The sequence below is a fragment of the Mobula hypostoma genome, chromosome 2 (genome assembly GCF_963921235.1).
Source record: "Mobula hypostoma chromosome 2, sMobHyp1.1, whole genome shotgun sequence".
Lineage (NCBI taxonomy): Eukaryota > Metazoa > Chordata > Chondrichthyes > Myliobatiformes > Myliobatidae > Mobula > Mobula hypostoma.
The window spans coordinates 80322226-80338814 of NC_086098.1; the positions used below are offsets into that span (position 1 = coordinate 80322226).

The 16589-nt window shown below is 43.0% G+C and overlaps 1 protein-coding gene across 1 annotated transcript in view; it reads left to right on the top strand.

Moving 5' to 3' along the window:
- Positions 1 to 16589, top strand: part of hcrtr2 (hypocretin (orexin) receptor 2) — a 75814-nt gene that overhangs the window by 43524 nt on the left and 15701 nt on the right. Inside the window, exons 2-3 of the mRNA XM_063068643.1 lie at positions 7975 to 8153; positions 15849 to 16092. Of these exons, the coding sequence (XP_062924713.1) occupies positions 7975 to 8153; positions 15849 to 16092 (423 nt within the window). The remainder of the gene's footprint in view (positions 1 to 7974; positions 8154 to 15848; positions 16093 to 16589) is intronic.

Here is a 16589-nt window from a genome sequence, read left to right on the forward strand (position 1 = left end):
CCCATCATGCTCGAACTATTGATTCCTGACTTTGTAAACAGGCTTAACAACATCATTCTCCACAAACACTTCACTATCTGTTTCGGTACTCTGGTTCCTATCCCCGCTGCAACTCTAGTTTAACCTCCCACCCCCCCTGCTGCATTAGCCAATCTTCCCACTTGGATATTAATCCCCCTCCAGTTCAGGTGCAAACTGTCCCTTCTGTACAGGTTCCACCTTCCCTGAAAGAGAGCCCAATGATCCAAAAGTCTTTGTACACTGACTTCTTAGCCACATGTTAAACTGGATGATCTTCTCATTTCTTGCCTCACTAGCACATGGCATGGTTAACTATCCTGAGATCACAACCCTGGAGATCCTGTTCTTAGTACCTAACTCCCTGAGCTCTCTTTACAGGACTTCGTCACCCATCCTACCCATGTCATTGGGACTGACATGGATCACAACCTTTGGCTGCTCACCCTCCTACTTAAAAATGCCATTGACTCCATCTGAGATATCCCTGACCCCAGCATCTGTGAGGCAACAGATCATCCAGGAGTCTCATTTTCGTCCACAGAGCCTCCTTTTTGTACCCCAAACCAATGAATCCCTGTCACTACAGCTCACCTCTTCTCCTCTCTTCCCTTCTGAGCCATAGAGCCAGACTCAGTGCCAAACACAAGACCACTGTGACTTTACTTTGTCTCCGAACAGTATCCAAAGCAGTATGCCTATTGTTGAGAGGAATGGCCACAGTGGTACTCTGCATTGGCTGCTGATCCACCTCCCTCTCCTGACGGTCACTCCTTACCTGTGTCCTGCACCTTGTGTTCTAACAACCTCCCTGTATGTCCTGTCTAGCAGCCCCTCAGCTTCCCAAATGATCCAGAGTTCATCCAGTTCCAGCTCCAATTCCTTAACACAGTCTGTTAGAAACTATAGCTGGAGGCACTGCACTTCTTGCAGATGTTGTCATCAGGCACACTGGAGGTCTCTGTGTTCCCACATTTCACAAGAGGAGCAATCCAGTATCCCATCTGGCATCCATACTGCCCTAAATATGCAATAAGAAAGAACAAATAGCAAAAAAAACTACCTATGGCCTATGCCTCTCTTTGGAGAAGGCTCAAAGAGCCCAAGCTTCAACTCTAACACTGGTCTACTCACACAATGGTCGCTCTGCTTAAACCTAACTTTTTTTTAATTGGTCCTTGCCAAGTGTTTAATTATGTGCAATCTAATGTCTCTTCTGGGACTGTGGTACGTAAAATGTACTGATGGATCTTCCTCACTACTTTTAAAAGCTGTCTCCCACAATGCAATCTGATGTCTTCTTGGGACTGTAGCACGCAAAGTGTGGCAACTGCCCCTGTTCGCTTCTTTTAAACTCTCTCTCCTTCAATGCAATCTGATGTCTGTGCTCCCATTCTATCATGGCTGATTTATTATCTCTTTCAGCTCCACTCTCCCCATAACCTTTGATTCCCTTACTAATCAGGAACCTGTCAACCTCCGCTTTAATTATATAGTACCTAATGACTTGGCCTCCCTTGGCACCCCCTTACACCTGGTGTCTCTTCCAGACTGTGGTGTACAAAACTATCAAAGAACGCAAACGCTACGTTGTCAAATACTACCTAGAGATCCATTTTCTTGCAGGCATTTATGAAGAAAAAGAGCAATGCAATAGAAGTAACAAAAACTATACATTCACAGACAAGGACGTTCATTTTCTTGCAGACATTCACAGTGGAACAAAGAAATACAATGAAAAACTGCACACTAACAAAGACTGGCAAACAACTAATGTGCAAAGAAAGATACATTGTTAAATATAAATGAGTTGCGAAGGATCATGGAAAGTGAGTCTGTAAGTTGTAGAATCCATTCAGAGTTGAGGTGATTGAAGTTATCCATGCCAGCTCAGAACACTTCCACTTACAAACCATCCTTTGTGCAAAAAGTTGCCCTTAAATTCACTACAAATCTTTTCCTTCTCACTTAAACCTATACCCTCTAGTTGTTCATTCTCCAACCCTGGTAAAAAGACTGCGTGTGTTCACCTATTCCCCTCATGATTTTATAAACCTGTAAGATCACCTGCCAGTCTCCTATGCTCTAAGGAATGAAGTCCTGATCTGTCCAACCACCCGGCAACATTCTTGTCAAGCTTTGTCTGCACTCTTCTCAGTGCATTGACAGGTCACCTTATGGCAGGGTGACCAAAACTGAACACAAGTGTGACCTTGCCAGCATCCTGTACAACTGCATCAATGCCCTGACAAAACTGCAACCACCAGGGAGGAGGTTCCAGAAGCTGAGATTGCTTCACAGCCATAAGTCTCACCCGCCAAGCAGAGTTATCCTCTTTGTCAGGAAAGACATTATCCCACAAGAGTAAGAAATCCTGCACAGTGATTAATAGGACAATTTAAAAATTTACTATGCTCTGGTTGTCTATATAATATCTGTATTATATTTTATATGACAAACCTATATTCATATGTATAAACAACACACAAAAAAATGCTGGAGGAACTCAGCAGGCCAGGCAGCATCTCTGGAAAAAAGTACAGTCGTCCTTTCAGGCCAAGACCCTAAATCAGGGCTGGGAAAAAAATGATGAGTTAAGAGTAAGAAAATGCATTGACGATACATATATACATACCTAAGTTGAGTTGCAATCTATATAGAGTTGGAGTTTATATATTTATATATTTAAGTTGGAGGAGTTTTGTGTATTAATATTTCAGTAATATTTGAGTAATATTGTAAATATATTACTTGATTCAACATTCTTTGTTGTTTAAGTATTCATTACAGGTTATACGTAAAAGTATGTGAATGGCATACATCGTCACATCACCATGTCATATGTACATGCCTCAATTAGAGTAAAAACAAAACTAAACCTACACCTAAACCTACCTTCTGGGCGCCTATGACTTACTTTTGAATAGATTATGGAGTTACAAATCATAACACCCATCATGCAGGGCATTGCTACCATCAAAGAGGAAGTACAGGCGACTATAGACAGACACTCAATGTTTCAGGAACAGTTTCTTCCCCTCTGCCATCAAATTTCTGAATGAGCAATGAACCCATGAACACTTCCCTGGTATCTCTTTTCCTTTTCTTCTTATTTTTTATATATACTACTTATTGTAACTTACAGCTTTTATTTCTATGTGTTTCAATGTACTGCTGCAAAACAACAAATTTCATGGCATATGCTGATATTATTAAACCTGAGTGGATGTGACAGGACATTCCTATAATGGGTGAGCCTAGGACCAGAGGGGGTTCATTTAGAACAGATGAGGAGAAATTTCTTCAGCCAGAGGGTGGTGAATCTGTGGAATTCATTGCCACAGACGGCTGTGGAAGCCAAGTCACTGAATATATTTTAGGGTTACTGGGAGAAGGCAGGAAAATGATTGAGAGGGATAACAAATCAGCCATGATGAAATGGCAGAGCAAGTTCGATGGGCTGAATGTCCTAATTCTGCTCCTATGTTTTACAGTCTTAAGGTCCTACTTACACATGCATCAGCTAACTAACTTAGCCCACTTTTTCTCAGCTTACAACTCCACCACATTGCTGGTGCCCACCCTATCACAGACATTCCCCTTTTTCTTCCCAATATCCACCTCCTCAACAGTTTGATATCCAATTTTTCACAGCTTCAGAAAATTCAAATTTCAAAGTAAATATATTATCTAGGTACATATACATTACGCTATACTGTACTGAAATTTATTTTCTTGCAGGTATTCACAGCAGAACAAAAAAATACAACAGAATCAGTGAAAAACCACACACAAAGACAGACAACAACCAATGTGCAAAAGAAGACAAACTGTGCAAATTACAAAAATAATGAATAAATAGACAGATAAACAAATGATATTGATAGATAAGTAACACTGAGAACACGAGCTGTAGAGTCCTTGAAAGTGAGTCCATAGGTTGTATTCAGTAAGTTCAGTGTTGAGGAGAATTAAGTTATCCATGTTGGTTCAGGAGCTTGATGGTTGAAGGTAAGAATTGTTTCTGAACTTGGTGGTGTGGGATCTAAGGCTCCTGTAGCTCCTTCCTGATGGCAGCAGTAAGAGGAAGTCATGGTCGAAACAATGGAGGTCCTTGGTGACGGATGCTGCTTTCTTAAGGCCGCAATCCTTGTAGATGTGCTCAATTGTGGGGAGAGCTTTACCTATGACTAGACAATGGGGTGACCCTTTGAGAGAAAGGTAGTGCAGTCTGATGTGATGTGCTTTGGAAATTAATGAAGAAAAACTCAGTTTATTAAAGAAGAAAGACATGTAGCAAGACAAATATAGCTCCTCCTCGTTTAACGAAGGACACTTTTGATGACAACATTTCTGGTTGATCTGCCACCCTTCAAGAATACTCTAACGTTTTCATTTCTTTTTCCCTGGCTTAAAGCCACATACAGCTGACCATGCTGGAATACCAGTTTCAGCAGAAAAATCAGCACATTCCCCATGGTTTGGCCTTGCGCCTTAAGTATAGTCATAGCAAAGCATGACTGTATCGGGAACTGGCTCCGCTGAAGAGGGATATCTTCCCCTTCCGCTAAACTGAGAGTAATTCTTGGGATCGTGACAATGTCATTTTTGAATGCACCAATGTTTATCTTTGCTACGATGAGATTGTCATGCAGTTTTTCCACCATCATTCGTGTTCCATTACAAAGCCTTGGTGGATCCATGTTCCTCACTGAAATGATGGGAGATCCCCTCTTCAATTCCAGTTCACATGGTGGCAATCCAGAGAGTTCGACCGAATCAAGGAATTCTGTTGGAAAATGAGTGGTGTTAGCTCTTTCACTTACAGCATTGAAGGAACTGTATTCTTTCATGATTCCAGGGAAGCATCTAATACATGTGAAGTTTATTTTTCACATCATTTCATTGAGAGGAGCCAAGATAGAATTCCTCGAAAACAGTTCTGCAGGATTGTTGAATGTCAGGTAGATGAAATCAATACATCCTTCCATAGTTTTTGCTGGCAGAATCATATCTTCAGGTAATTCGATTTCATCGTTTTCATTTTTCTCAATCTTGTCTTCTCCAACATCCAATAAGGACTCAGAATACCGTCCTTCTCTCTCACTCAATCGCATGTTTCTCTTCAATTGAAACTTGATGAAGCTTCTCCATAAGTAGGATTTTTTTATGCGTGAATTCTCCACATCAGCATCATTTCCACGTTTCACAACTGCTAGAAGCTGACGGAAATCGCCACAACAAATAGTTAAGATACCCCCGACGGCCTTATTCTTGACGCATACATCACGAAGAGTCCGGGTCCATGGCTTCAAAGCTCTTCCTCTTAATCATGGGGCACTCATCCCAGACAATAGGCCTCACATTTTGGAGTAAATTTGCAGTATTGGTGTTTTTATCACTGTTAAAAAGGGCATCTTCATTGACTTTGAGAGGTATCTTGGATCTTGAATGCGCTGTCCTACCACCAGGCATCAATGTTGCTGCAATACCAGATGATGCTACAGCAATAGCAACACCTCCATCTCCCCTAACTTTAGCGAGGATCAAGTTGATGATAAATGTCTTGCCCGTTCCTCCTGGTGCATCAATGAAAATCATTGAAGAGAGATTCCTTTCCAAGCAGTCGCACACATATTCATATACTTCTCTTTGCTCACTATTCCATAGGATACTCTTTGCCACATATTCTCGAGTTGATCTTTCCTTTTCTCCTCTGTCTCTTCCTCTCTCCTCCTTCTTTGCCAGTTTTTGTCATTCAGGAGACGTGCAGCCCTTTCATCCTTCGTCTCTTCATCTCTTCTACCATTTGTTCTTTCTCTCTGATCCTGGAGTCGTGCGGCCCTGGCCTGTTCCGATTCTTCTTCTCTCCTCCTTCTGTGCCTATTGTTGTCATTTTGGAGACTTGCGTGCCTCTCCTCTTATGTTTCTTCTTCTCTCATCTTTTTTGTCCTGATTCTTTGATACTGGAATCTGGCCAGGATCCTGGCCTCATCCAATTGTTGTTCTCTCCCTCCCCTCTCCTTGCTGCTTCCCGACGACGTTTGGCGTCATCTCTTAACCATCATGTCCTCCTTCTCTTTCCACATGGCATAATTAGGCTGTCCATATTTCTTTACCCTAATGCTTGATGGAAGATAACAGTAACACCAAAGTCTCCAGGATGCTGATTTTTCTTGGGTGATGTGGTTGGTGCTCTCCTAAATGGACGTGGTAGTCCTGCGCTTTTGCTGTGGTTGTTGTGGCTGCTGTGAGCATCGTGAGGTGCTGCTGAGGCTGGCCATGTGTATGTGTCGTGGTTTCCATTAAAGCTGTAATTGGCTCGGGTTGTGGAAAGCGGGGCCTGTTGATTGACGAGTGAGCGATTTTATACGAATGTATAACCCTGAACTTTGCATGCATTCTGTAAGTTAGCGCATTTTAAGTTGATTTAGTCAAAAAAGTGCCACTGTAATGCACCGTTTGGGCTAATTGGAGGTCACAAACAGACAAACAGATCATGAGAATTTTAGTAGCATATAGATGGACTGGCCTGTGCCCACCATTTTTTGTAGGTCCTTCCATTCTTGGGCATTGTTGTTTCCATACTAAGCTGTGATGCTCTCCACTGTGCCTCTATAGACATTTGTCAAGGTTTTTTGATAACATGCCAAATCTGTGCAAGTTTGTATTGTTAGAGGTGCTGCCAAGCCTTCTTTGTAACTGCATTTAAGTGCTGACCCCAAGTCAAACCCTCTGAAATGGTTACTGATCCTCCCCACCTCCAATTCCCTAATGAGGACTGGTTCATGGACCATGAGGACGTATTTTTCATTGACTTAAAATTTAACCAGGCGTAACATGCTGTAAGGTTTCACTGCTAATATAATAGCCTTTCTGTAATGTTTCACTGCTAAGGTAATAGTTTCTCTGTAGCAGCAACGTTTGGGTTATGACTAGAGATAATGGCAGCTTTGGAATGTATGCTAGCCAATTAGAAGAATGCTGTTCTTTCTTGTGGGTCTGGGAGCAGGGATTCTGCAGATCGCCAGACTGAGTGGACTTGGAGCGAGGGTCTGACGGTCAGTGATGCTCGGAGGAGGTCGATAGGGGTTGAATGGATGATTCCATGAACTCCAACATGCACCCTAAACTGTTTCATTTAAATGGGCCCTTTTTCTTTTTATTTTCTTTACTAACCCTATAGTCAGATTAAGATTTATAAAATTCAATCGTTTAATTGCGTACAGTGTACTGTCTGATATTTTGCGGTTTGGATTTGTAACTGGTCAACACATCACGCAGCATCCACACAAATGAGATTTCTTAGTTTGGCTGGGCCAGAGGCTGTCTTACCCTAGACGAATGTATGATGGCCAAACCTCAGAGTCGCACAGGTTTTCATCTCTATAGATGCTGAAATTGAGAGAAGGAATACACAAATGCTAGAAGCTGTTGGCGCCACGGTGGGTAGTGGATAGTGCAATGTTATTACAGCTCAGGACGCTGGAGTTTGGAGTTAAATCCCAGTGTCCCCTGTAAAGAATTCGCAAGTCTTTCTAATGCATGGGTTTCCTCCTACTGCTCTGGTTTTCTTTCACCGTTCTACCTGTTAGTAAGTTACAAACACAGGAAAGTCTGCAGGTACTGGTAACCCAAACCAACACACGCAAAATGCGGGAGGAGCAGTCCTGAAGCTCTCAGCCCAAAACGTCGACTGTTTAATCTTTTCCATTGACACTGCCTGACCTGTTGGGTTCCTCCAGCACTTTGTGTGTGTGTGTGTGTGTGTGTGTGTGTGTGTGTGTGTGTGTGTGTGTGTGTGTGTTGCGTTGCTTCAGTTAGTAAGTTACTTGGTCATAGTTAAATAACCATGGCCAGGGTTAATTTAGCCTACTCCATGCTCTAGCGCTAAATAAATAAATATAAAGGCCAGGAGTTACTTTTGCTATTTCTAATTCTTTCCTTCTCTCTCAGTTTGTGTTGCAGTTTGGAAGAATCACCATATGAGGACAGTCACAAACTACTTCATCGTTAATTTGTCATTTGCCGATATTCTTGTTACGATTATTTGCCTACCTGCCAGTCTGTTCGTCGACATAACTGAGACATGGTTCTTTGGGCATGTTCTGTGCAAAATAATTCCTTATCTCCAGGTACGCAATAGACAATTAGACTTCATGTGACAATCAAGGCTTGGGCAAGTGTTTATTGCCGCATTTATGGAATTTAAATGATGTAAACTTAAAAAACTGGAATGTAAAATTAGATTGTGAATACTGCAGTATTAGGATAGGAGTAGAAATGAGTCATAGTCGTCAGTCCATTAAGCTCCCTATTAGATCAATCCATCTTTATTATCTCCACATTTCTATCATTTTCTCCATCATTCCACAATGCAGCTACTCACCAGGGGAATTTGCAGCAGGCTATTGATGTGAGACAATGAAACATAGGAGCAGATTTAGGCCATTCAGAGCATCGAGTCTGCTCTGCTGTTACATCATGACTAATCTTCTTATCCCTCTCAACCCCGTTTTCCTGCCTTCTCTTTGTAACCTTTGACTCTCTGACTAATCAAGAACCTATTATCCTCCGCTTTAAATGTACTCAGTGACTTGGCCTCCATAGCCACCTGTGGCAATGAATTCCTCAGATTCACTACACTCTGGCTAAAGAAATTTCTCCTCACCTTTGTTGTAAATGGACATCCCTCTACTTTGAGGCTGTGCCCTCTGGCCTTAGCTCACCCACTATAGGAAATGTCCTCTCCATATCCACTGTCTAGGCCTTTTAATGTTTGATACGTTTCAATGAGATTTCCCTTCATTCTTCTAAACTACAGCGAGTACAGGCCCCAGAGCTATCAAAAGGTTGGGGGGTGTTGTGGATAGTCTGGAGAGTTGTCAGAGGTTACAGTAGGATATTGATAGGATGCAGAACTGGGCTGAGAAGTAGCAGATGGACTTCAACCCAGATAAGTATGAAGTGGTTCATTTCGGTAGGTCCAATTTGAAGACAGAATGTAATATAAATGGTATGACTCTTGGAAATGTGGATGATCTAAGAGATCTTGGGGTCAGTGTCGATAGGACACTCAAAGTTGCTGAGCAGGTTGGCGGAATTGTTAAGGAAGTATATGGTGTGTTGGCATTCATCAACCGTGGGACTGAGTTCAAGAGCCCTGAGGTAATGTTACAGTTATATAAGACCTTGATCAGACCCCACTTGGAGTACTGTGTTCAGTTCTGGTCACCTAATTACAGGAAGGATGTGTATATAATAGAGAGAGTGCAGAGGAGATTTACAAGGATGTTGCCTGGATTAGAGGGCGTACCTTATGAGAATAGATTGAGTGAACTTGGCCTTTTCTCCTTGGAGCGATGGAGGATGAGAGGTGACCTGATAGAGGTGTATAAGATGATGAGAGGCATTGATCGTGTGGATAGTCAGAGGCTTGTTCTCAGGGCTGAAATGGCTAACATGAGGGGGCATAGTTTTAAGGTGATTGGAAACAGGTACCGAGGGGATGTCAGGGGTAAGTTTTTCACACAGAGAGTGGTGGGTGCGTGGAATGCACTGCCAGTGGCGGTGGTGGAAATGGATACATTAGGGTCTTTTAAAAGCCTCTTAGATAGGTACATGGAGCTTAGAAAAATAGAGGGCGATGCGGTAGGGAAATTCTAGGCAGTTTCTAGAGTAGATTACATGGTCAGCACAACATTGTGGGCCGAAGGGCCTGTAATGTGCTGTAAATTTCTATTTTCTATGTTCTAACACTTCTTGTATGTTAACACTTTCATTCCCAGAATCATTCTCGTGATCCTCCTCTAGATCCTACCCAATGCCAGCACATCTTTTCTTAGATAAGGGGCCCAAAGCTGTTCACCATATTCCAAGTGCGGTCTGACCAATGTCTTATAAACCCTCAGCATTACAACTTTGAACTTGTATCCTGGTCCTCTTGAAATGAATGCTAACATTGCACTTGCCTTCCTTACCACTGTCTCCACCTGCAAGTTAACCTTTAGGGAATCCTGCACAGGATTCCCAAGTCCCTTGTGCAAGATTCCCAAAAGGAAACTGCATCACCTGGGGGGAAATTTCAAGTTTATAGTCATTCAACCATATACATGTATACAACCAAATGAAACAAAGTTCCTCAGGGCCAAGGTATACAACACAGTACATATAACTCACACACAATATATGGAGTAATATCACTACAAATCAATTAACGAATAATAAAATATATTTTGGAAGATTGACATTTAGCATAAGATGCATTTACAACACAAGTTTAAAAAGTAAACAGCGTCATGTTACTAGTGCTTCATACGTGATGAGATGTGGATGGTGGCAGGGGGTTTAGTCATCTCACAGTTTGGGGGATAAAGCTTTTCCCATCCTAACGATCTTTATCCTAATGCAGTGCTATCTCCTACCTGATGATCGGGGTCAAAAGGTTGAGAGATGGATGAGAGGGTTCCTTGCCAATGCTAAAGGCCCTGCATATGCAGCGCTCCTGTTAAGTATCTCAGATGGGTGGAAGATAGACCCTGATAATCCTCTCAGCATTCCTCGCAATCCTTTTGAGGGTCTTGCGGTCAGATGCGTTGCAATTCCCCTATCAGATGCAGCTGGTCAGACACTCTCAATAATGCTCCTGTAAAAATTGGTTGCAATGTGGGTTGGAGCTTCACTCACACCAATCTTCTCAGAAGTGGAGATGCTGTTGTGGTTTCTTGACTAAAGAGGAGATGTTAAGGACAGTATGGTTACAGGAAGTATATGCAGATTCCACACGAACAGCACCAGAGGTCAGGATCAAACACCCGTCTCGAGCTAAACATCAACAGCTCTACTAACTACACATTCGTGCTACGCTGAAATACAAGAGGGAGGAACAATGATTGAAGGTAGCTAAAACATCTCCATTCTGTGCATGCTGAAGAACTTATTCTAACCAGAAAAGTAAATTAAATCTAGGATGGCTTAATACTTCCAGCTCCCAAACAGGGTGGCATAATGTAGTTCCTTCTCTCTGTGGGAACACAGCAAAATCATAAATCCGCTTTTATAGTGCTTATCTAAATTGGCTCAAAAGATTGAAAGATTAGCTTTACTTGTCACATGTACTCATAGAATAAAATGTGTTGTTCTCATTAATAACCAAGACAATCTGACGATTGTGCTGGGCAGCCCATAAGTACCATAGAAAATTGTTGTTGTTCGTCCATCGTTGACGTCGATGAGGACCTCGACACCATAATGATGGTGTCGAGACTAGCGCATGATTTGGATTTAAGTGAGGGAGAGCTGCGCAGCGTCAGCCTCACTCTCTCTTCCCAATTCCCATCTGGGTCCAGTGGCAAGACAGAGTCTAGACGGCTGGAGATGGGACTAGGCGCAGTGGATGACCAGGACGTCTTCTGTGTCTTGTCCTGCTCTACACGTTCCACGACGCTTGCAGAGACCACCTTCTTGACCGTTGGACCTTCCATTGGTCTCGTCCGCTCAATCCGCCGAAGTCTGTCTTCACATGCTGGGATAGACAACTCCCCGTCTCACCGAGGGTTTCAGACCCCTCGGCTACCCTCACCTGGTTTAGCCGGCTTGTCGAAGCCGTTGCCCGGGGTGTGGCCGCTGTCGCATGCAAACAGCTACGGGGAGCCACAGGTGAGAGCTGAGTGCCAGGTGGGGACCAAAGGTGGACTAACCACCCTGAAAAGGATGCGACATGTTCCCCCACCAGAGGTGCTACCCCTCCCTGACACCCCATTTACCCCATCATAGAAAATAGAACATAGAAGAGTACAGTACAGCAACAGGACCTTCAGCCCACAGTGCTGTGATGATCCAATTAAATTAGTAACGAAATGAGCAACCTAACTAATCCCTTCTGTTTACACAACGTCCATTTCCTCCCATTTTCCTCACATTTACATGACTGTCTAAATATCTCTAATGCATCTGCCTCTACCAGTTCTGCCAGTGCATTCCAGGCACCCACCACTCTGTTTTTTTAAAACTACTTTTCCCTCACATTTCCTTTTAAATTATGCCTTCTTATCTTTAATACTTGCTCTCTGGTTTTAGACATTTCAACCCTGGGAAAAAGATACTGCCTATGTCTTTCATAATCTTATAAACCTCTATCAGATCTCCCCTCAGCATCCAACTCTCCAGAGAAAACATCCCAAGTTTGTTCACTCTCATTTGTTATAGCCTATGCCCTCTATTCCAGGCAGTATCCTTGTAAACCTCATTTGCATCCTCTCTAAGGCCTTGACATCCTTCTTGTAATAGGGTGACCACAACTGTGTCCAATACTCCAGTTGTGGTCTAACTAGAGTTTTATTAAGCTGCAATATACTTTCTTGACTTTTGAATTCAAAGCCTAGATTGCCTTTTCCCTTCTTGACCACTCTGTCAATTTAGCCACTTTCAGGGAGCTATGAACTTGGAACCCACTATCCCTCTGCTCATCAACACTGTTAAGGGTCTTGATGAAGAGTCTCAGCCCGAAACGTCGACTGGACTCTTTTCTATAGGTGCTGCTTGGCCTGCTGAGTTCCTCCAGCACTTTGTGTGTGTTGCTTAGATTTTTAACATCTGCAAATTCTCTCTTGTTAGTGTATTGTCTCTATACATTTGACCTACCATGGTGCAATACTTAACATTTGTCTGGGTTTAACTCCACCTGCCATTTCTCTGCCAATATCTGCAACTGATCTATATCCTGCTGTATTCTATTCCAAGCCTTCTACCCAATTCACAAAATACCAATCTTCATATCATCTGCAAACTTACTAACCGACCCATGTACATTTTCATCCAGGTCATTTGTATATATCACAAACAGTAGAGGTCCCTGTGGAGCACCATTGATCACAGATTTACAGCCAGAATAAGTCCCTCTGATTCTATGGGCAAGCCAGTTCTGAATCCAAATGGCCAGTTGACTCTTGATCTAATGTATCTTAATCTTCTGGATAATCTCCCCTTGAGGGATCTTGTCAAACACCATACTAAAATCCATGTAGACAACATCCACAGTTCTACTTTCATCAATCACCCTCAACATCTTGACAAAAAAACTCAATCTAGTTAAAAAGACATTTACTTGCTTCACACAAAGCCATGCTGGCTCTCCCTAATTAGGCCATGGTTCTCCAAGTCCTCAAAATCCTATCCATAATAGTTCTGTCCAGTAACTTGCCTACCATTGATGAGAGAATCACTGGTCGATAGTTTCCAGGATTATCCCTGGTTCACTTCTTAAATAACAGAACATTAGCTACCTGCCAGTCTTTCAGGACCTCACATGTAGCTAGAGAGATCACAAAAATATTGATCAAGGTCCTAGCAATCATTTCTCTTGCCTCTCTCGATAACCTGAGGTATATTGCATCAGGCCCTGGGGACTTATTCGCCTTAATGCTCGATAAGAGACCCAACACAACCACCTCCTTTAGTTTGAAATGTCCTGGCATATTAATACACTGATCTCCCTACTCTTCACGTCCTTCTCCTTGGTAAATACAGATTAAACTACTCATTAATGACCTCACCCATGTCCTCCTCATACAAGCAAATGTATCCCCTTTATCCTTGAGTGGTCATACCCTCTCCCTACTTATTCTCTTGCTCTTGAAGTATTTATAGAATACCTTGTGCTTCTCTTTAATCCCACTTACTGAGAACTTTTCAGGGTCCTTCTGGCTTCCTAATTCCCTTCTTGAGTTCTTTACTGGCTTCTTTTTTAATCCTCAAGTGCTCTGTTTGATTCTAACTTCCTAAGCTTTACGTACTTTTCCTTTATCTTCCTGACTAAATTAATCACCTCCCTCAACATCCAAGGTTCCCTACCTTGCTGTCCTTTTCCTTCCTCTGACTGGAACGTACCTGTCCCATACTCTGTGCAGTTGTTCTTTAAACACCCTCCACAAGTTGGACATGGACTTGCCAAAAACAGTTGTTCCCCATTAACTCTCCCTAGTTCCTGCCTCCAATTTGATATGCTCTCACAAGGTCGATACTTACAATTATCTATAGTTATCTTAAAACTTGAGAAGTTGGGGTCACTGATCCCTAACTGCTCACTCACTGAAAGGTGAGTCACCTGGCCAGGCTCATTATCCAACACCAGGTCCAGTATAAACCCTCCTCTTGTTGGACATACTAAATCTACATATTGAATTAAAAAACCCTCCTGGATGCACCTAACAAATTCTTCCCCATCTAAACCTTTTGCAACACAAAGGTCCCAATTTATATTAGGGAAGTTAAAGTCCCTATGACAACAGCCCTATTGTTTCTATATATTTTCTTAATCTGCATGCATATTTGTTCTTCATTGTCTTGGTGGCCATTGGTGGTCTGTAGTGTAATCCCATCAGAAGCGATTACACCCTTCTTATTCTTGAGTTTTACCCAAACAGATTCAGTGTGTGAGTCTTCTGTTATGTCCCCCGCAAGTGCAGCTGTGATACTGTCCCTAAGTAGTAACTCTCCCCCACCCTCCCCTTTCACTGCCCTCTCTATCCTTTCTAAAACATTGAAGCCCTGAGATGTTAAGTACCCATTCCTGTCCCTCTCACAATCAAGTCTCAGTAATGGCCACAACATCATCATTCCATGTATTTATCCATGCTCTAAGTTCATAATCTTTACCCATAATACTTCTAGCATTAAAATACACAGACTTCAGTCTATCTGTTCTACCATATCTATTATTTTGTTCCTGCCTGTTTTTATTGGCCCCAACATCTACCTGCCTCTCCATTCCTTCTTTTTCTGAACTGGTGGTCTGGTTCCCAACCTCCTACCAAACTAATTTAAACCCACCCGAGTAGCACCAGCAAACCTCCCGACCTGAATATTGGTTCCCTTCCGGTTCAGGTTCAACCTGTCCCCTCGTGTACTGGTCACCCTTGCCCCAGAAGAGGTTCCAATGATCCAAGTAACTAAAACCTTGCTCCCAGCACCAATTCTACAGCCACTCATTCATCTGTGCTAGCATTCTATTTCTGCCCTGAGTAGCACATGGATCTAGGAGTAATTCAGAGATTACTACCCTGGAGGTCCTGCTCTTCAGACTCTTCCCCCCTTCTATCTTTGTCATTGATTGCCAATGTGCACCATGACCTCAGGCTGCTCACCCTCCCCCGTGACTATATTCTGCAGCCATTCTGAGGCTTTCTGGTCCACACCTGGGAGACAACACACATTTCGTGGCTTCGCTGTTATGGCCACTGAATCTCCTGTCCACTCCCCTAACACTGAGCCTCCTATTGCTATCACTCTGTCCAACTTTACCCTTCCCTACTGAGCCTCAGAGGCAGCCACAGTGCCAATGGCCTGGCTGCTGCTGTGCCCTCGGTTGGAAAGTGACTAACACCCCTCTTCACTATACTTCCAACACCAACATAGCAGACCTACCACTTACTAATCCTAACGTGTACAAGTTTGGAATGTGGGCAGAAACTGGAGCAGTCGAAGGAAACCCACATGAACAAAGGGACAGTGGAATGTATGGCAGTGCGAATTGAACCCCAATTGCTGCCGCTGTCAACTGTTATACTAATCGCAATGCTACCGTGACACTGGTAGATTATTGCTAGACTGAAGAGGGGGGTTGGTCCCTTCCTGACCTATGCTACCATGTTGCCCAACTTCTTATTCTCACTTCTGCCTCCTTCCTTTCTAGTCTTGATGATGGGCCTTGTTCCAAAATGTTGAATGTTCATTCTCCTCTATAGATGCTGCCTGACCAGCTGAGTTCCTCCAGCGTTTTATGATTTTTTTAGAGATTAGATTTGATAACTCTTTGTTTTTCTCTGTTGCAGACTGTGGCAGTTTCTGTGTCTGTATTGACTCTTAGCTGCATTGCGCTGGATCGCTGGTATGCTATATGTCACCCCCTGATGTTCAAGAGTACAGCCAAGCGGGCACGAAGCAGCATCATAACGATATGGATTGTGTCCTGTGTGATCATGATTCCTCAAGCAATCGTCATGGAGTGCAACATCATGGTACCTGAGTTAGCAAACAAAACACTTCTATTCACCATCTGCGATGAACACTGGGAAGGTAAAAACAATCTGAACTGAAATAAAGCTTATCTTTCATAACTACTAGCTCAAGAATGCAAACAACAGGAATTCTGCAGATGCTGGAAATTCAAGCAACATACATCAAAGTTGCTGGTGAACACAGCAGGCCAAGCAGCATCTATAGGAAGAGGTGCAGTCGACGTTTCAGGCCGAGACCCTTCGTCAGGAATGCAGGCTGGCTGCAGGCGGCTTTTTTAAGTCATGGATTCATGGAGCACTATAGCACTGAAACAGAACCTTTGGCCCATCTAGTAATGCTGAATTATTATTCTGCCTAGTGCCATTGACCCCCACCATAGCCTCCACATCCCTTCTGCTCATGTACCTTTCCAGATGTCTCCTAAATGTTGAAATTGAACCCGCATTCACCACTTCCACTGGCAGCTCGTTGCAGCTCTCATCACCTTCTGAGTGAAGTGGTTCTCCACGTGTTTCCCTTAAACTTTTCACCTTTCACCTTAACCCATGACCTCT